The 21,707-nt window shown below is 33.5% G+C and overlaps 1 protein-coding gene across 10 annotated transcripts in view; it reads left to right on the forward strand.

The window, feature by feature from the left end:
• Positions 1–21,707, forward strand: part of trio (trio Rho guanine nucleotide exchange factor) — a 379,571-nt gene that overhangs the window by 181,021 nt on the left and 176,843 nt on the right. The window contains exon 1 of one of the 10 annotated variants that reach the window (XM_076416303.1): positions 19,741–19,767. The exons of the other annotated variants lie outside the window; for them this stretch is intronic. Within the exon in view, the coding sequence (XP_076272418.1) occupies positions 19,744–19,767 (24 nt within the window). The 5' untranslated portion in view covers positions 19,741–19,743. Of the gene's footprint in view, positions 1–19,740; positions 19,768–21,707 lie in introns of those variants that run through there. 10 annotated transcript variants of the gene reach the window in all.

Consider the following 21,707-nt stretch of genomic DNA (forward strand, 5'->3'; position numbering starts at 1 on the left):
TGTTGATAAACAGATGGTCCTACCAATTCAGTCCAAATTTCAATTACGCATCTTTAATATTATTAGTCAATCTGTAGAAGATTTATTACTATTTTTTTTGAGCCGGCTTGGTTGGCGTAGTGGTAAAGGCGACAGGACGGTCCACCTATTATTGCGATAGTCGCTGGTTCGAATTCTGCTGGGCATGGTCGTAAATTTATGTTTGTGATTGTTTAATATTTATGATTGTTCTGTCAGTAACCGTAACAGTAACAGTCACGTCAGTAACCTGGCTGGGTAAGACCGGATGTCTTCTAGGATGATTTCTAAATTGGTCACTCGCCAGTCGGCAGTCTTAACGTCGAGGACCGTGGTTCGGAGCTCACGAGAAACAGTAGGTCCAGTAAAGATAAACCCTTGTTGGTAAAAAGGTGGCATATATTATAGATTTACTGTATCTTGTTTTCCGTGTTCATGTTTTTGTGTATTTTCCTTATTGGCTTTTTCGAGCATATAAGATGGCATATATGAGACAGACATGTGATACATATTGTGTTACATTATAGCTACCAAACACATAACAGAATAACAACACCTTTACTTTCAATTGCCTTGACTTCTAGTTACTTGTTTTAGCCTTCACAGAAAAAAGGGTATATAAATTACAAGTCTTACAAACTGTACAGTACATATGCGTAGTATTATTTAAGCAGTGTTACCAATATGAAGTGCGGTTTTTCGTGTTGTTCATATTTTGTCTAGCCCCTGTATTCTGTTTAGTGTTGTTCATCAATAATTGTAATAAAAAAACTCAACATTAACATTGAATACTTGTACGTATTTTGATCATCGATATCTATTGGTGAAAACACGAAGTATAAATGTAAACAACTGTTAAACAACCTAACTTAACTGTTAACGTAATGGTTCATACCTCTACATAAAATAATAGTCATAATAGTATTATTGGGTTACTCAATGTATGCAGATGCTAATTAATTACTTTTTTAGGGTTTCGGTGAATGGAGGCACCATTATTTATTGGCTATATAAAAAATGTGAAAAATACAAAATAGATAAAACTAATGGCAGCGGTGTTACCTGGAGACGAGGCTTGGGCAGTCGATGGTGGCACGTCTAAACCAAACGACGGTGGGTTACTGAATGATCGAAGTACCCTTCAATAACATCCCAGATAAACGTCTCGGGGTTGCCAGCTCTTCGTTATCGGATTCCAGTTGGCGCTGCTGGCACCCCGCCCGTGTTCAACATCTGGGATTATATTTCTGGGTATTTTGTAGAGCGTTATTCCACGATGTAAAATTCGACATGCCTCAAGGTCGCTACACTTTTATTGTTTGTTATTGATTGAAAAATCTGCTATCGGTTTTGGTTTCAACAGTTCAACGGACAGAGCTATTTTTATGTCAAATGATGGAAAATGTTTTGATTAAAATATTATACCAAGTGGTCTTAATAAACATCTTTTTAAAGTGGCAAGTGATCATGATACATGAACATCTACAATATATATTTTTAATTTATTGATATATTATTATCATCATCATCAGTCGTTATCGAATTAAAATCAAGTACTTGTGTAGAAAGACCCATTAATTCTTACTTAGTCTAATAAAAGAAACGTTAGTATTATTATTCAATGTTTTTACCATTTGGAGCACTTCACTATACAAATCGATCTCGTGTTCACACTGCTTGGTTCTCTTGAATCTACGTTCTAAGTCAGTGTTATCCAAGAGTTTGAGCACTTGGTATTGAGATGAGGGTCTTCCCTCGTGGCTTCTTGCGAAACTCGTCTCGGTGTAAATAATTGTCCCTAAAGTATATAAATGCTTCCACAATACTTCTCAGGACTTTATTTTGAAATATTTGTATTATGTTGGTATTACTTCTCGTAGAACATCCCCATAAATGTTTTCAAATAACCAATACGTTTTTTTTCTGTATTTTAATTGGAGTTATTTTCTTTTTTATTTGTCTATATTATATAAATAATATGCTATATTGGAGCAGTCATACCATTAAAAAAATTAATGAAAATACATCTGTACATGTGCAGTTCACCTATAAACAGACCATACAAGCACCAATAATATTAAATCACTACATAGTATAAAACAAAGTCGCCTTTTCTGTCCCTATATCCCTATGTGCGCTTAAATCTTTAAAACTACGCAACGGATTTTGATGCGGTTTTTTTCAATAGATAGAGTGATTCAAGAGGAAGCTTTATATGTATAATACATGCATAATATACTAAGGCAACATTGCTAATTTTAGAGGTTTCTAACGTGATGTCCTAAATTAACCGATTTTTTTGGCTTATTTAGCAATTAACAAAAACGCTGCCTAACCCTACGAGTTAGATCAAATTAATGTACTACAGTATTGTACACCATAAAAAGGTCTACAAAAAAGTCCGCGATGGTATATGTTTATCTTTTAGGGATAACCCACATTAACCATTTTTATTGTTTACTTTTTACGTGAGAAAATGGCTTATTTACGAAGCTATTTTAAGCAATACGGCATTAATCCTTATCGAATTAAGTACCTTAAATACAGTGTGCAATTAATATAGATCAATATGGTTCCTTACAGCATGTAAATTAAACAAATATTTTCGGAGATATTACAAATTTAAAATTTGCGTTTAAAAATGTGTAATGTAATAAAAATTGTATGAATTTAGATATTCCAAAGATAGCAGGAAATCTTCATAGTAAGTATAGGGGAAGAGGGAATTGTTTTACTCCAAATTTAATGCGTGCAGGCCAAGGGCAGTAATGAATGAACCAAGAATACTGGATCGATTTTAATCATGTTTTCATTAAGTGACATAGGCATATATATTTATGCCCGTGCAAAGTCGGAGCGGGCCGCTATGTTTTTATATACAACGTTCATATTTTTTCTGTAGTGTATTTAATTTAGTATCAGCATTGCACCCGTGCGAAGCCGGGGCGGGTCGCTAGTAATGCTATAATTCCATGTAGCAACAACGCTAAATATCTCGGAATGAATCTTGATGCAAAAACTTCGCTGGAAGGAACATATAAAGGAGAAAATAAACGAACTAGAATTGAAATATAGGAAAATGTAATGGCTAATTGGGAGAAAATCACAATTATCAGTACATAATAAATTGCTGTTATATAAGCAACTACTGAAACCTATATGGGCATACGGAGTTCAATTATGGGGATGTTCTGCAAAGAGTAACGTAAATGAAATACAAATTTTTCAGAACAAAGTCCTGAGAGGTATTGTGGGCACACCCAAATACTATAGGACCAATTACCTACATCGAGACCTTCAGATACCCTCAGACAGTCAAGCAATCAAGAAAATTGTAATGAGGCATAAGGAAAGACTCCATTATCATGAGAATATTGAAATATTGCGGCTTTTGGATACCACCGGAACAGGACACAGGCTCGAAAGAATCAAACCATCTGATCTCGTGTAGTGTTGTGTAGTGAGGTGCATATAATAAAAAATACAGCAGTGACATGTATAAACATTATTCCACTAGAGACTGAGGTAAGGTCGATGAGTCCTCCTAGTTTATACCTAGATTTAAGTTATCATAAAGACAAATTGTAGATTAGATGGAAACGACTAGTAACAATGCAATAATTAAATAATAAAAAAATAATACCATTAAAAAGTAAATCCTAAATTATAATTTTAGTATACAAGCAAAACAAACCAAGCAGCTTTCTTTCTACCTTCTTGTTACAAGGATTGATGATTACGCTATAATCTCGTTGAAGAACCTCAAGTTCATTCACGATGAAAATTAAATATCACGACAAACTTTGTTTTTTTTTTCTATGAAGCCAGAATTTTCGCTCAGAAATAAATCACGGGACATTGACACGGACGGCGATTTAAAACTCATTAAAAACCGGCCCGTTAACGACCAATTAAAAAAACCGTCCACCGAAACAGGTTTACTTTAGCAGGTCGCCCTTAACCCAACACAAGCAACCCCTTCCCTTCATTAATCATCCTTTTTTAAATCCAGAACAAAAAAAAAATTAAAAGCTCACCGCCCTTACGATCCGTAACGGGACGGTATCGAATTTAAATGTTTAATAAATTTTTAATGAAAATCGTTTCCGATATATGCGATCTGTTGCTATATGTATAGAGGGCGGAGACTGGGGGACCGATTCGGCTATTTCGGTAATTACGAAGGGATAGGGCGAAATAATTTGAAGGGGTTTCGGGTCGTATCGATGGGGAACAATGGTTCCTGTCACATGCCGTTTTCTTCATATGCTAAGTTGATGGTTATTATATATAATCGAATATTTGGCATCATCGTTATATATATATATATATATATATATATATATATATATATATATATATATATATATATATATATATATATATATATATATATATATATAGCAATAAATAGCCGTTAATGGTCAAAAATACAAAGAATATTTAAAAAACTAGAACCAATTTTGAAAAACTTTGATTTTGATTCATCTCCCATTTTAGCTTATAAACAGCTTTTGTCTCTTAGGTTTTACATCATGCATACTTGTACAATTAACTAAAAGATTACCTTGCCGGTTTAGTTGATGCAGTGGTAGAGGCGACAGGACGGTCCACCTATTATTGCGATAGTCGCTGGTTCGAATTCTGCTGGGGCATGGTCGTAAGTTTATGTTTGTGATTGTTTAATATTTATGATTGTTCTGAGCAAGAATGTAAAATCCGATATGGAAAATGATCCCAGTCACGCTAGTAACCAGGCTGGGTAAGAGTGGATGCCTTCTGGGATGATTTCTATGTTGGTCACTGGCCAGTCGGTAGGCTTTATGTCGAGCACTGAGGTTCGAAGCCCACGTTAAACTGTAGGTCCAGTCCAAATAAAACCTCGTTGGTAAAAAGGAGACTTTTATTTTATTTATTTCCAGAGGATAAAAAAAATACTAATAAAATACATACTTTGTTTATATCACGCACTTCATTTTTCACTTACGTATTATCTCTTGCACTAGTTTTTGACCAAAAATACTATAAATGAATTTCAAATGGACTGTTGTAAAGTAAGGGGAAATAATTTCAAAACACTAATAAAAATGAGATGCAGTCTTTTTGTCTGGTCACGTAAACACGTATTCACTACACTTTAGGTCCGCTAAGAGACGGATAGCCGCATCTGTTATACGTTTTTAACACTTATTTAAATAACCGTAATAAAATAGTGTTTTTTTTTAAAGAAAGGTTTCTTTCTAGAGCTTGAAGCGTATTGAAAATACGTCTTCACCCCACGAAGGTTGGAACTGAACTAGGACACTAAAAGAGCTGAAAGAACTAATCCAAATTGAACAAAAGCAAGGCATTCAAGAATACCTAGAAAACTTGACACAACTAAGGCTACAGACTATTCGTTGTGGAAAGCAACAAAAAAGCTTAGGAGATCCCAGCAGCATAACCCACCTATTAAAACAAACGAAAATAATTGGGCGAGAAGCAATAAAGAGAAAGCCGATATTTTCACAATTAACAAATGTTTTTAAACCTTGCCAGTCTGAGCTAGATAAAGTTGAGGAAAATAAAATTACTAGCTTTCTAGATTCGCACTTCAAATGGATTTACCGCACGAGAAATTGACGGTCAAAAAAGTTAAACAAACAATAATGAAAGAGATTAATATTAAAAAAGCTCCTGGTTATGACTTAATTAGTGGCAAAATTTTAAAAGAACTGTCAGAAAAGGGTATGAGACTACCAACATTTATATTTAATGCTATGCTACGAATTAATTACTTCCCTAGCATCTGGAAAGTAGCTAAAATACTAATGATTCTTAAACCAGGAAAATACCAGAACCTCCTACCGGCCTATAAGTTTATTACCGATAATCTCGAAAGTTTTCGAGAAACTGTACATCAAGAAGCTAAACTATATAATAGAAAAAAGAAAAAATATTCCAGATCATCAGTTTGGGTTTCGCAATAAGCATGGGACTATAGAACAAGTACACAGACTTGTAAACAAAATAAACGCCGACCTAAATGCCAAAAGATATTGTTCGGCTGCTTTTCTAGATATATCTGAGGATCTTGACAAGGTATGGCATACGGGCTTGCTGGTTAAACTAAAGATTTTTTAATAAACTATATTTCAAATAAACTTTTACAACGCAATATTCCTCTAGAACCTATAACGAGTGTAATTCAACGTGTATGTGTAAAGTACTTCGAAATAGTGTCAGTGCATCCCAAGTACTCGCTAATCAGCTAAATATGCGACGTGATAGTGAAGTGCGTAGACTAAAATGTTTAAGACCACCTGATCTGATTACTGGATATATGTAAACTTTAGAATAAGACTAATTAAGATAATATTTTATACGGAAGATCGCTTAATGAAGTGATTTTATATATATATATATATATATATATATATATATATATATATATATATATATATATATATATATATATAATATTTTATACGGAAGATCGCTTAATGAAGTGATTCATTCGCTCATCATGCCTTCGACATAAAATCCTTGGTATCGCCTTTCGATTTTCGCTTATCATAAAATCAAAATGTGAATTTGGACGATAAACAATTGAAACGATGCCCATACTGCTGGTTCATCAGGTGTTGGTCATTTTGTAGACTTTGCATCAGCCATTAGTTTTCGAATATAGAAATTAAATGATTTTCTTCCATAACGTAATCGTATTCATTATTCGCCGGTGATGAAGACGAAATAGTTAAAGCATTTTTTACAGTTTTACTTGGACAACTTGGTAATTAATTATTGTCCGTACGTGAAAATTATTTCGATACTGATGATACGTTAGGATATTTATACCGTACATTTTTCTGCATTTATCCCTGTAACATAATTTTTCTGGTACCTCCATAACGTGGGCACAGGAAATGAAAAGTAAATATTTTCACCAAGTGACCAGTTATACAACTTTGGGGTTGCGACACGACTGCACACTAGAGATGCAGAAATAATATCCATTCTATATCGATATTATCTGAAAAAAATCGATATTTTTAGCTGATATATCGATATATCGATATTTTTTAGCCGTTTATTTTCCGATATTTTTTCGAAATAAAATAAATATAATTAATTAGAATTACTTAATTTTATTTAATTGGTACTTAATTTTAAAGACCCATCATGTGTGTTCAGGACAGCAAATAACATTATGAACTTGTGTTATTATAATATAAAATCTTTAAAATATTAGTGATAATAATCAGAGGTTATAAACAAATAAAGGCAAACGTTGTAATCCAAAATTCTAAGTTTATACGATAACATTGCGACATTTTGACGTCACAAATTTTGATGAAGTGCATTGGAAGTTTTACCGGACAGGATTTAATGGTAAATTATTTTAACTGATGGCATTCAAAGTATTATAAAAGGTTCTTTGTCCCGAAATTCGAAAACAATAATACTGCAAATCCTGGCAATTTTAAATTAGACCTCCTCCGCCGCCCTTTCACCCTCTTATTGTGGTTTATGGCGCCCCCAAAGCCTTGAATAAAATGAGGATTAAATGGATCCGATCCGTAAAAGGACATACATCTCAACCCCGGGAGGCGCGGAGAGAATTTATTCACTCCCAAACAACGGTCGGGAATCGTATACCAGCTGATCCACCATCCAGGGAAATATATCGTTTATGCTCAAGCACACTGTTGTTTGGGGTAGTATATGGGTTGTTTATTGTACAGTATGCTGTTATTGATAGCTGGATATACTTGAAAATGCTTTATAATTAAATGGAACGTTTTGGGGGGGACAGAACAAGTGTTGAATCTAACGAATATGAGTAGATAAACGGTTTAAAAAATATAAAAATCGTTTTTTACTCAACATGGGATTCAGATACTGCAAAAAAAGTTCCTCATACTAGTGATTAGTTTTTTTAATGTGTTTATTACATCGTTACTAGTCGTTGGCGACTAACCTACAATTTGTCTTTACATTAACTTAAATCTAGGTATAAATCATGGAGGACTCTATCTTAATCTCTGATGTGATAATGTTTTTGTTATAATATGTTTATGTTAAATACACCTCATTACGCTATGCTACACAAGATCAAATTGTTTAATTCTTTTGAGTCTGTGTCCTGTTCTGGTGTTATCCAAGAGTTGTTGCGACGCAAATTTATTATGAATGGTTGGGACAGCCCTGTAAAATGTAAGTTACGCTAATTGTAGAATTCTTTCGGTTCTATTGTTAGCGGGTCTAATTTATTAGACTTTTAACTGAAATCTTAATATATATGACATGGAAAAGAATTATGACCTGATAAAAAACATAACGTTTGCAGTATATTGAATGTCTGGTAAAGATAGACAGGCAAAAAGACACCAAGTAAACAGAACAGACGTGTTCAACAAGGATGATTCCCATCAGCTCGTTATCGAGTGTTTCGGATAACGAGGGTTCAGGTACCGAGGCTAGACGAAACGTGTCTGATGTTAGACCTGGTAGAGGACTCTTTATGGCACCTAACCATCAGTATCAAGAAGACCTGAAATTGTGGAATTTTTGGGAATTCCGTAAGAGTCCGAAACGCACATGTTTTATCAGCGTGAGAAATTCCTATCTGGAAGAGTGTTTCTCACCCCGATATTCTCAACGAATCGGGGTACAGAAAAGGATTTCTTGGACCAGTCTTGTCCACCACCACCAAGAACCCGATGGAGGAGCTTCAGCGATAAAACAGTGTGCATCAGACAGTCTGACAGTAATTTGCATGAGATGACAGTAATGCTGAGAGAAAGTTTTGAATTGAAAGAAGAAGAAAGAATTGAAATGAGCATTAATTGAAGAAACATTGATGAAATTATTGTATTAATTGAAGTATTATTGAAAGCATAGAATTCCTGTCTACATTAGCCAATCCACACCTTTCGTTAATAGTAACTAGACGGGATTTGAATCCTAATCCTTTTCCCATGACGTATTAATTAACATCTTTTAAATGTATATATATATATATATATATATATATATATATATATATATATATATATATATATATATATATATATATATATATATATATGTATTTTTTATTATCAATTAAATAAATCATCTTTGCTTATTAATTTACTCAAGGAAGAGAGAAAATAAATTGTATTTAATTTACAACCTTGTTTTCTCTCCCGCATCTCAACAGTTGTATTACTTCGACATTGACGTGAGAATGGAGCCAGTCCTCATATCTTCTTGCAATTCTCTTGATTTCCTGGGTGACAATCGCTGTGTGAAGGTCTTGGTGTAAATAATCTCGGTGCACCTACATTATCACCATAACATTTTGCAACATTTTCTGTAGCTTAGGAACAAAGCCGTCAAGGCCATACCTTATCAAAGTCTTGTGCCACATATAAATAATATAGCTGATCATACCTTTCTACCTTGATAGTGCTAGTATATTTTGGTACTTATTTGCAAGGTTTGGACCCTTGAATATTGATACCATTGGCGCAGGCCCAAAGCTAAATCCCGTAGCCTCGCACTGGTCTTACTATTTGTTTATATAAAATAAGCAGTTCTGGCCAAGCAACTAACACATTTTCCTGAACTTATGAAATGTATTTTGCTGTGTTGCCATATGAAATTTGCAAGTCAAGCCAACGTGAAAACACGTTGCGGCTTAATCCTCTTATTTGTGATATCTATATGTGATTAATTTAATTTAATTCTCCTTTTTTTTGCCCAAATAATAATTTCGTCAAGAGCAGATTGGAACTCTCGGGTTGTATGCTCTACAGTCTCTGCTACCCGCTAATATCACATATGTAAAGAAGATACAGCCCTGGTCCCAAGACTTTTCCCTGTGGCATGCCAGCCCTTATCAGTTTTATGATCAGTGTATTTTTCACCATGTTTAACATGGAACTATCGATGAATCATTTAAGACTTTAGGAGCAAGTAGAAATACTTAGTGATATATGACTTAATTTTATATAGTAGCCTACTATTTACGCCACGCTCTGTGAAAAATGCAACATCTCAAATGATAGTAGAGTACACGCCTTTATTTTCTAGATATTTTTCAATAATATCTGTAATTCTATGTACTTGGGAATTATTGAAAGGGCGTTGGTTTGTTATATTAAAAAGTTATAAACTCAATTTAACTGTCAATAGAAAAACAATATTAAGATTTTCAATTCATGTTAAGAGAATGGAGACCTAGGTACACCTTCATTATTTTTATAATAGGACTACTATGACTGATTTATTCACCTACATTTTATATCCAATTTAAGTCTACTCATCTATCTATCCTACATCTGGCAGATTCGTTCTTGGACCTAGAAGACATTGTGTTTTGTTCCGAAGATATTAGATATAGCTAAAATTAGTGAAGACGATAATTGAAATTAATTTCTATAGCATCACTTCTTAGTATAAGTTATGAAACTTGAAGGGTTTAAATCAATAAAAACATTATATTACTTCAGAAACTATTTTGCGGATACAATATCGAGAAATGAACCTATTATAATATAAAACAAATCCCTATCTCCAGACTTCTCACACAACACAGCATTCGGGCTTAGCACGGACACATTACCTTGTTCCTTCGAATACAGTCTTCGTAGCCATATTTATCAGTGCCAGATTGAAGAAGAGAATTTATTGTTAAGGTGTTTATAAATTCATAAGTACAAAGGCTTTTATGCTATCTGCATATTACCGAAAAAAGCGCGGCCGTTTATATTACAAGCTAGGGATGTCGGCCACCGAGAAAAATATCGATATATCACTTTCGCTATTTTTTAAGATATATCGATATTTTTTTGCAATATACGTATTGATATTTTTAATAAACCCTTACAATTAAGTATCAAAATATACTAATCCTTTAAAAATAATTGTCGCCAGCTTGGTGGCTGTCTAGTAAGGGCGATAGGACGGTCCTCCTACTGTTGCGAGAGCCGCGGATTCGAATCATGCTGTAAAATACGACAAGGAAAATGATCCCAGTCACGCCAGTAACCAGGCTGGGTGAAACCGGATGTCTTCTGGGATGATTTCTAAAATTGGTCATTCGCCAGTCGGTAGGCTTAATGCGGAGGACCGTAATTCGGAGCCTACGTTAAACTGTAGGTCAAGTCCAGATAAACCCATAGTTGGTAAAAAGTGACTATTGTTATACTATAGATTAAAATATATAAAAAAATTGTTTTATAACCAACCAATTGTAATTAAGTATTGTTTTTTTTTTGAAAAAAAAACCTCTTACAAGAACAATAATGTCCAAGAAGAACTTTAATAATTGTGTATCACCCTATTGAATCAGATAATATTCTCAGTACGGCATAACGGCCGGTTTTCTGTTCGAAATCAAAATGTGAAAGCCAAGAACGCTTTTGAACTGGGTTATTTCGGATATTGGACGCGAGCATATTTGTATTCGATTAGTAGCGAGGCTTTTTTTCCATTGCATATACGTGAATTGACTAACAAAAGTCAGATACCATCATATTTGGTCGGTCAGATATAGTTGTGTCTTATATAACTGCGGAAGATCGTCACTAGTGGAAATATTGATATTTATTTATTTATTTATTCGATTTATAGTCACGTCAACATCTATTGTGTTTTTCAGTGAAGGGATTATAGTAATAGTTTGGCGCGTTTTTGTTTAAGCGTCCTATATAGCGTACACTCTATTTTCTAATGTATGTTCACCGATTTCTCCGTCAATTTTGCACCGATTTCCAAAATTCTTTTTTTATCCGAAAGAGTGCACTTCCGAGGTGGTCCCGTTGGAACCAAGTCAGGATCTGATGGGGGAAGGGGGGAAATAGAGGGAAAATCTCAAACTTCAAAGGCACGTACAAAGTTTTCGCATATTCTTTTAGCAAAAGTAATTAGATATTTGTGTATAAGGTTATTGCTGAACGGAATGTGATGGAAAATCGGAAGTCGCTCAATGCAAAAGCCATTCAGTATGCTTTTTGCGGCGACTGCTTCTACGTTGTAATGGTTAGAGCGTTGAGTGCACATGTGGAGGTCGCGGGTTCGATTCCCGGGGGGGCCAACAACTTTTTGTTGTTCTAGTTTGGTTAGAACATTTTTCAAATCACCTAGACTACGTAGCGGACCCCGACGGTTGAAGCGCTCCTTATTTTCACTCATTGTTTCTTTATTTCTATTTTTCCTTATACGGACTGCATCTTTTGTAATACCTACCTATTGTAATACTTAATAAAATAACTGCGCAAAAAATATTTTTAACAAAAAAATTGAACCGACTTCAAAAAATAAACATGGAACTCACTAAAAGGTAAGAAATAATAAAACTTAAATTTTTAACACATAAAAAATCTTTTAAAATAAAATATGTACATAATAATGGTTGTAATAACTAAATAGAAATAAAGAAAACCTTATTTAACCTATCTACTACACGTTTTTTATATTCAACTATATACACACAATTTAGCTTAATACCTACCTAAACCTATTTCTTCTCTATTTACGATATTATTTTTACTACTACCAACTGATCAGTTTGAAGTCGGTGCCGAGCCCAAACAATACTAAAATAATAATATAATTTTGTGACATATACACAAAATTAATTTACGAACAAAACAAATTTAATTTGTTGCTTAAAAAATAATTTTGTTTCATCAAGCCAACGCACCGTGTCACAAGACAATCAAGACAATGGTGAAACTATATGAATTGAACTTCGAATTTCTTCTACATACACCGTATTCGCCAGATTTGACTCCCAGCGACTACTGACTGTTGGCAGACCTCAAAAAAATGCTCACCGGTAAGCAATTTCGCTCGAATGAGGAAGATACCGCTGAAACTGAGGCCTATTTTGAGACAAAAGATAAACCGTTCTACAAAAGTGGTATTGATTGAGATTACGTTGATGAATAAAGCCAATTTTGAACAATATAAACCGCGTCTTATTTCTTACGCTCGTGACTTTTCAGTCCATATGTTAGTATTCTGATCTCCGACTAGTACAAAACAAATTGTTGGATCATTTTTATCCGTTTATAATACGAAACATATTTTCCCGCGTTATTTAATGTTCATTTTTTAAGTGGATTATAATGCTTTCAGCGCAATATTAGCCGAATGTGGTTCAAATTGGTTCGGCGCGTTCTTTTAATCCGACTAAAGTGTTTCCCAGGGGCATGTGTTCGGGGTTCGTGTTGTTTCTTTCGTACGGCCATTGAATATTATTTCGAACTATTATATTAACAATGGAATTTACTTACCAAATTGTTAAGATATGATTCAGATTCCTCGGAAAAGGCCATTGAGTAATTTTGTTGGCGGTGGTTCAGTTAAAACAATAATGTTATGGAGTATCTTTGTGGGTAATAAACCGCATAAAGCATTGTTTTAACGTTTATTTGTATTTGCTACGAGGGTTTCTTTTTATAGATTGTCTGAATGTTAAGACCAAAAACATTTGATTGTTTACAAAATTGTTTTATATTTAAGAAATATTCAATGAAAATGACAATACGCCTTTAAAACAATTTTCGAAGCTCTTTTTGTATCATGATACATTTTTTTTGTTATATTTTAAAGTTTATTTTTTGCCAATGAGGTTTTATCTGTACTGGACCTACGGGCGCGGACCGTTTAGCGCGGGTTTCGAGCCATGGTCCTCGGAGTTAAGCCTACCGACTGGCCAGTGACCAACTTAGAGACCATCCCAAAAGACATCCGGTCTTACCCAGCCTCGTTACTGGCGTGACTGGGATGGTTAATCCTTGTCGGATTTTCTACTGATGCCTACAAATACATTTACATTACATTCACATAAATTACGTCTATGCCCCAGCAAGAATCGAACCCGCGTCTATCACAACAGTAGTAGGAGGACCGTCCTATCGCCTTAACCACTGCGTCACCAAGCCGGCGCAATATATATCGAGCGAGCCTTAAAAAGAAGTTATTGGATACAAAATCTTGACTACACGGCGATAAATGATCATATTGTGCTTTTGAGTACTCAAATCACTTTTAAAAAAATTGAAAGTATGTTCACGATAAAAAAAAATCTAGGTGTCTTTGATGGCTAAGTGTTGATACAATATTGAATATACTCTGATACCGACTGCTATCCATAGATGCTTCAATTATATGCCAATTCGAATGATTCAAGCTCGATACTAGGATTCCATATGAAAATAAGCCCTCTCTGAATCGCTACGTAAACTCACTCATAATAATACGCGAAAGAAAATATGGTTAAAGCTTGGAGAAGCTTCACAAATGCTTAGAAAGGTTTCATGAGCGGCTTGTGCCAGGCCAAACCATATTTTCGGATTTCATACTCGTTTAAACCCACTATTAACGTACTTGTTCATAAACTCCATCAAAGATAACAAGATAGAGGAATAAAACAACTGATATTGGGCGATTTTCATGGTACTCATTCTTAATGAAGTTAAAAAAATGATTGAAGTCAGCAAACTGTTAATAAATTGCAGTCCGTGACAATTATTAAGAATTTGCCTTTTTTTTCAATTGAAGAACTGTTGACTAATCGCTCGGTGGTCCAAATTCGACTACAATTTATTAAGTTAATTATATTTATCTCATACCACAATAAAGGGAATAATTTAAAAATTGTATGTTACTACAACTTGTTTTTACAGTATTTTCAATATAAGATCAAAAATATATTTCATATATAACATTAATTAAGATAATAAATGTCTGTGTATTAGAACATATTAAAATAGCTATCTCAAGAACTAATACGCACTTAAGTTTCTAAAAATAAAATACTACACCACTAAGCTTTATAATAAAGAATCATAAATAAGTTTATTTTGCAAATATCTATGGAGATTAGTTAGTTTCATTTTAATTTTTGCATATTTTCATTACTCTATTTATGTATTAATATAATCTTTTTCTTTTGTCCATATTTTTCACCTAAAATATATTGCAAAACCACCAGAACCAAAAACAACAAATGTACCAGACTTATTAAAAGAATAATTTCTTTATCTAAATTTTTAAATAAAATTTCATCGTTCTTTACTATTTCTATAAGGTTCGTGAATCGTTCCTTGATATTTATTTTCCTCCTTCCAAAGTACCATGATATTGAGTAATCTTTGGGCATTAGTACTACGAGCATCAGTAAGATTTTGCAGTTAATTGCATTAAAATTTAACTATGTTAAAGCTTTGTTCATGGTAGTGGAAAAAGTGCTACGAGGATTAGTTCAAGCACATACACAAGTGACAAATTGCTATCTTTTCATTTTTAGACTCAAAATATAAATAGCAACCGTCATATTAGTAGATGGCGGTTGAGGGCAGTAGTAATACATTTGAAGTTACTGTAGGAAATTCAAAAAAATCACTGACCTATCAAAATACCCTCATAGATGAATTCATTAAGCAATTAATTTCCCCATATATTTATTTATAAATTTCCTTATTGGATTCTACCTTTGTACTCACACATATTTCATTCTTTCATCATTCCTCAATCATTCAAAGCAAGAACAAATCCCCCGACAGTGAGGTTTCGTTTTTCATTTCTAAAATCTAAATCGACCGACTCTTGGACTAGAAAAAGTGGAAACGTTCAATGAACCAAATAACAGGATCGGACTGAACCCGGACCAAAAAGAAAAACCCTCGTCCTTGTTAAAAATGCGTACTTTTAAGAGGGAACGCACCACGTGAAATCATTTAGATTTATGATAATCCGTCTGCCCTCTACAAAAGCCTAATTTATTCGGACGCTTTCCCCTTCTAAGAAAATATAAAGACGGAAATGATTCTTTTATGTGCGTATTCGTGAAATGATGAATATCATGTGGTCGATGTTCTTTTTTTATTCACATTATTCGTTTAATGGGATTGATGAAAACGTTTCTGTCCGATCTGATATCAAGTGAGTGTACTGGTACGACGTACCGGGTACCATTGGTGACATCGTAATGTTGTTGAAGACAGGAAATGAGATAATAGTTCTAAGGAAAAAGTATTGTGGCTTTGTAATTCATGGATACAGTTATCATTGTGATCTGTAACACAATTATTTGATAATATCTGTTTTATTGAAAGGCCACATTAATTAAAAAAAAATATCAAAGCTGCTTTTGGTACTGAGCTGTATTACTTGGTTAGGATTAGTTGTTTTTAATCATTCATCTATATATGTTTGCATCGTTTCAATATTTCTAGTGGGTGCGTTAGGGTTATTAGTTATATTTAAAATTTAATTTTTAGGAACGTGGTTTTGACATTTTTCTACGTAAATTAATAGCTTTCCACTTATTATTATTGAGTTATTCATTATTGCATATCGATATTTATTACCTTTGTTGCTTGGTTTGAAGCAATTTGCTGCCGAAGTATATTAAATACTTATGAATGAATAATATTATAACTGTAAATATATAACATATAATTAATATATTACAATATAATTAAATACTTATGTAACGTATGGTGAGGTTGCCCTGTTATATTCTAATTATCGTTTTTTAGTTTCAACTGTGTAAGTAGTAGTGCACAATGACAATGAACAGTTTGGAGGACCAGAAATGTTCAAAGACAATGAATTGCAAGTTATTGGGCGGGAATCCAGTTCAATCTAACAATAAGCTTTTGGACGGCTTAATATTCACTGTTCTCTGATGTTTACGTGTGATAGATAGATTAAAATAGAGCGAAGGGAAATGAGTATCACATTCATTTATAACATATTGACCAATTAAATTTGAAATAATACAAATATAAAATATCAAAAGGCTAAAAGAGGAGCAGCATAGAGGAAAGTCTGTGTCTGTTAGTATTTTACTTACTTGTTCAACACAAAAATGTATTGAGGCAAGTTATAATTATTTATACAATGTCGTGGAAATTGTGGAACGGATAATTATAATGGTTAAATTGGTATGATATACGTCAAAATGGAGAAAACGTACCAAAATGTAATACTTTAAAGAACAGCAACAAAAAATTAAAATGCATGATATATATATATATATATATATATATATATATATATATATATATATATATATATATAAATTACTGCTGTGCCTTTATTATGGTAAAGTCGATGAATTAATGAGACAACTTAAGGATCTATTAACAATACAGTAAAACAGTTATGAGTTAATTTCTTGTCTATAAAATCAAGCTCATCTTGTTGGTATACACTTTGTGTTATTTTATTTTGTATTAATATACTTTTTTTAACAACCTTATTGAAAGGGTTATCTAGATTAAGAAGCCCTACGCCAAAACATTAATTATATGTATTTTAACCAATATACAATTTTTTCATGTAAATAAACCTTTTCAGATTAATTAGGTTGTTAATTGATGGCACTTTACAAACAACTTTTTAAAGGGAAACAAAAATTTTTCATGTAGTATGGTCACATTTACCTTTAATTTTACCATTGCCTAATTTGGATACATTTTGGTTTCAAAGAGTGGATAATATTTTCATAATTTCATCTGTTGTATTTCTGTAAATAACAATATATATGAGTACAAACGTTCTCTATAAATAATTGTATATGTACCAGGTAAAGGCGATGCTAAGCCACACACATACTTAATCTAGCTAACTTGGGTGGTTTCTTCCAAGGAAAACGACGTTTGATTTTTTATTTCCTCACATACACTGGATACACAACACTTTTCATCATAAAGATACATTATAATCAAATAATAGTGATTATAGTTAAGGCACAAATATGCTGATCGTACTCAATGTCAGACACACAAAAATGGCGTCATAAGAAAACCATAGAAACAAACATTCGGGTTATAGAAATGAACCAATCAAGTTCCTTTGTAGAGAAATTCAACTGAACGAATAAAAAAGAAAAAAGCCATTGAAAGTCTTTGTTTGCTGGTAGAAACTTACGGTTAGCAGGTTTTAACTTTAAGAACATGTGAGGCGTGGTTTCGGAAATTCAGAAGCGGTGATTTCGATGTGCAAAAAATAGAACGTTCTGGTAGACCCAAAAGGCTTGAAGAAGAACTCAAAAACAGTTGACAGAAGCGTTAAATGTGATCGAAAAAACAAGTAGCGACCGATTACGAGCATTGAGGAAAATCCAAAAGATGAGAAAACGAATGCCACATCAATTGAATGACAGGCAAATAGAAAATTGAAAAGTCGTCGGTGAATTGCTGTTTCAAAGTTATGATCGAAAGTTATTTCTGCGTGGATTAGTGACGGGTGATGAAAAGTGGATTTATTTGGTGTGGTGTATTACGAACTGTTGAAACCTGGTGAAACAATTAATAGTGATCGCTACCAAGAACAAATTCATTGACGATAACGATAACGCGCTGTCTCATAAAGCAAAATCGGTCAAGGAAGATTTGAAAGCACTTAGCTTGGGACACATTATCACATCCGCCATACTCAGACCTTGCCTGATCCGACTATCAACTTTTCGCATCAATGGGACACGATCTTTGGACAGAGCACCACATTCCCAATTTCGAAGAAGTTAGAAAATGGCTTAATGAATGGTCTTGCTCAAAGGACAAACAGTTTTTTGGGATAGCATCCATAAATCGCCTGAAAGTTGGACAAAATGTATAGAATTAAATGGTCAATACTTCGAGAAAATCAAAATGATGCATTCAGTCATTTCATTCAAGAAATATGTCGAAACCATTTCAATCTGCCTCTTTGGATTTGTTCATCAACCATGCACTGATTGTCGGATCATAACCGAACGACTTCATTTCTAATTTTATTTTGGAGAAAATCTTGTAGAATTTGCCTTAAGAATCGCATCTGAAGTTCTTCAGGTTTACTGATTTGAGTCTGTAACAGTGTTCAAGATTCAGAGCTATACAACGCATTGGCACGATAAGCGTTTGAAAGAGACTAATTTTATAAAAGCGTCATGAAATCTTGGCTCTAATAGAAGATAAACTATTAAAATGGTGTTGATTGTTTAGTTTTATTAAGATTTGACAGTGTTCCACCAACTTATTGAAATTTGGGAAATACATAGATACATATACCAAGATTTCGCCTTAAAACATGAAACCAGATTGCTACATCACAGCAACATGGAAGGAATACAGCTACTGGACAACACGCAATAAATTAGAGGGTTGAAGTGAACCAAATCACACGAACTTGTTTAGTGTATAAATGTATTCTTAACTTTAGCTTAAATAGTTTAGTTTTATTTTAATTTGGGAAATACATACTGATGTACATACTTGCGTAAATTAACATTGTACTAAGCATATCTAATATAAGAAAAAACTTATTGAATTAAACGGTACTTCAAGTGTTTTTAGATTAATTAAAACTTCCACAAACACTTATACCCAATAGCTATAATTGTTATTTTATACGACTATAATAAATCATGGGAAATACATTGATTTATATCTGCCTTGACGACCGTCTGTCCAGGAGCTTAAAATTCCAGCCATTTTAATTATTTGCTATAACTAACCGGACAAATGTGTTGGCATTGCAATTAAGCAACTTGTTGGTCGGCCTACGTAGATTCGAACGAAAAATCCAGTCGCGAAACGGCCGCAAATATTCCAGGCTCCAATATCAGACACTTGACTTTCACATTCTGATTTCGAGTAAACAGAAGAAAACGAATCGCGATACCGCGCGGTTTGTCATTAGCATTACCGGGCAATTACCGTAGTTCGTTGCGGGTATTATAGCTTAAACTGTCTCTTAATGTTTGTGCGAATGTTATTGGAGGTATGTAAGAGTTGTCGCTGCATTTGAGAAATTGTCGTTGAAGATATAGCCTAATTTCGGTGACAGAATGAATGAGTATTTAATTCAAAATTTTATTCATCGAGAACTATACCTTTTTTCCACCCCCGAGTCTAGAATCCATTTTATTTCTTTTAAATGAACTAAGCGATTTCCACTATGGCTATGCAGCGGGTGGTGTAGACCCATAGAATAAAGAGATGTATATGGGACAAAAGGCCCACTACCTATAACTTCAAGATAAGATAAATAAGTTTGGTTTTCACAAAAAGTTCATTTGGTCTTTATATTGTTTTTTCGTTATGATTGAAAAATTATTTCGGCTAAATGGTGACCGCGATTCGATATGTAATTTTCCGCTCCTTTTAAGGCATTTTTCATGACATGCTGCAACATCTGAGACCGAATTTCAATTTCGTTACGAATATTGTATTTAAGTTAAATCCGAAGATCTGGCTGGCCATGCTAAATGGTCACTTCGTGAAAAAGCGTCATTCAATAATTAAATTGTTGAACGAGCTGTGTGTGCTGTGGACCCATCTTGCTGAAACCAAATAGTCCTTGCTCTTCCATTTCAGGCACAAGAAAATTTCAAATCATGCCTTGGTACCATTCGGCGGTAACGACAACTGCAACACCTTGGTCATTTTCAAAAAAATATGGACCAATGATGTTTCCAGCATCAATACCACACCATAAAGTTGATTTTAGTAGGTGCAATGATGTTTCATGAATTAATAGAGGTTTCTGTTTGCCCCAGAACCGACTGTTCTGTTTATTGACGTGGCCACTGAGACGAAAATGGGCTTCATCGCTCATTATCAATTTAGACGAAAAATCTTCAATTTTATAAGATATCCTTAGGATTACATTACTGCAGTGAACTCGTCTCCATAATAAAATTTGGACTTCTACACAACATAATCTAAACGTCACATAATCAAGATAGCTCTCAATTATAATGGGAGCTGTACTTTTGACCCACCCTTATATATAGTGTGTATATATATGCAACATTATAGACAAAAATGGGCAAAGTAGAATCATGAAAATAGATCACAGATTCATGATCTGTAGTTAAAACGATGAAAGAAGAATTATCTGCTAAAACAATCTATTAAAACTACTGAAGCTACTGAGAATCCAGATCATCAATAGTTGCAAACAGCTAGCTAACATCCGTCACAGCCAGAATAATCGGACGGAACGATACAATTCATAGTATTTCTCTTCTTACACTGCCAAATGCCCTTTCGAAATCTCCTGGCCTCCATTACTTTCGATTTTTGTATTCAGATACTTAAATGCATTTATTTGTTCTACTACATCCTCAATTTTGATATTCATTAGGTCATGCTCTTCCATCTCCAAGATTCTAGCTTTGATTTTATTCATTATCATTTCGTATACTCTTATTGTCATATTCCATATATTTTAGATTTTATTTAGATCTCTGTCATCTCTATCAGATTGATAGATCCTGATCTATCACTTATTATTTACATGATCTGCGGGAGCTCCTACCGACATTTCTATTCTTTATTACCCTATATGTAGTTCTGTTTTCCCTTTTCGAGTTTTTTAAATTATTTGATCATTTAATATTATAAACAAGGTTTGGTCTTAAACTTCCTTGTTGTCTTCTTAACCTTGCTTGGATTTACAAGGTATTTGATTTCATGTTCTGAAATGTTTTCTTTCATTTATATCCTTTGATACCATAGAATATTTCTGGGTTTATCCTTAGAATTTTATTACTTACTGCTTTTTGTTCTAGTGTAATTCATAGTATTTCTCTTCTTACACTGTCAAATACCTTTTCGAAATTAATAAGCGTAGGTCTATCTGGTTTTTTTGGGTTGCATTTTTCTTTCCCTTTCCATTTCAATCTGCTATTCTGTTAACTTCTTATATACTACTAA

This window comes from Rhynchophorus ferrugineus, unplaced genomic scaffold, assembly GCF_030347505.1.
Source record: "Rhynchophorus ferrugineus isolate W39M unplaced genomic scaffold, kcgeb_rfMv2 rfM10, whole genome shotgun sequence".
Taxonomy (NCBI): domain Eukaryota; kingdom Metazoa; phylum Arthropoda; class Insecta; order Coleoptera; family Curculionidae; genus Rhynchophorus; species Rhynchophorus ferrugineus.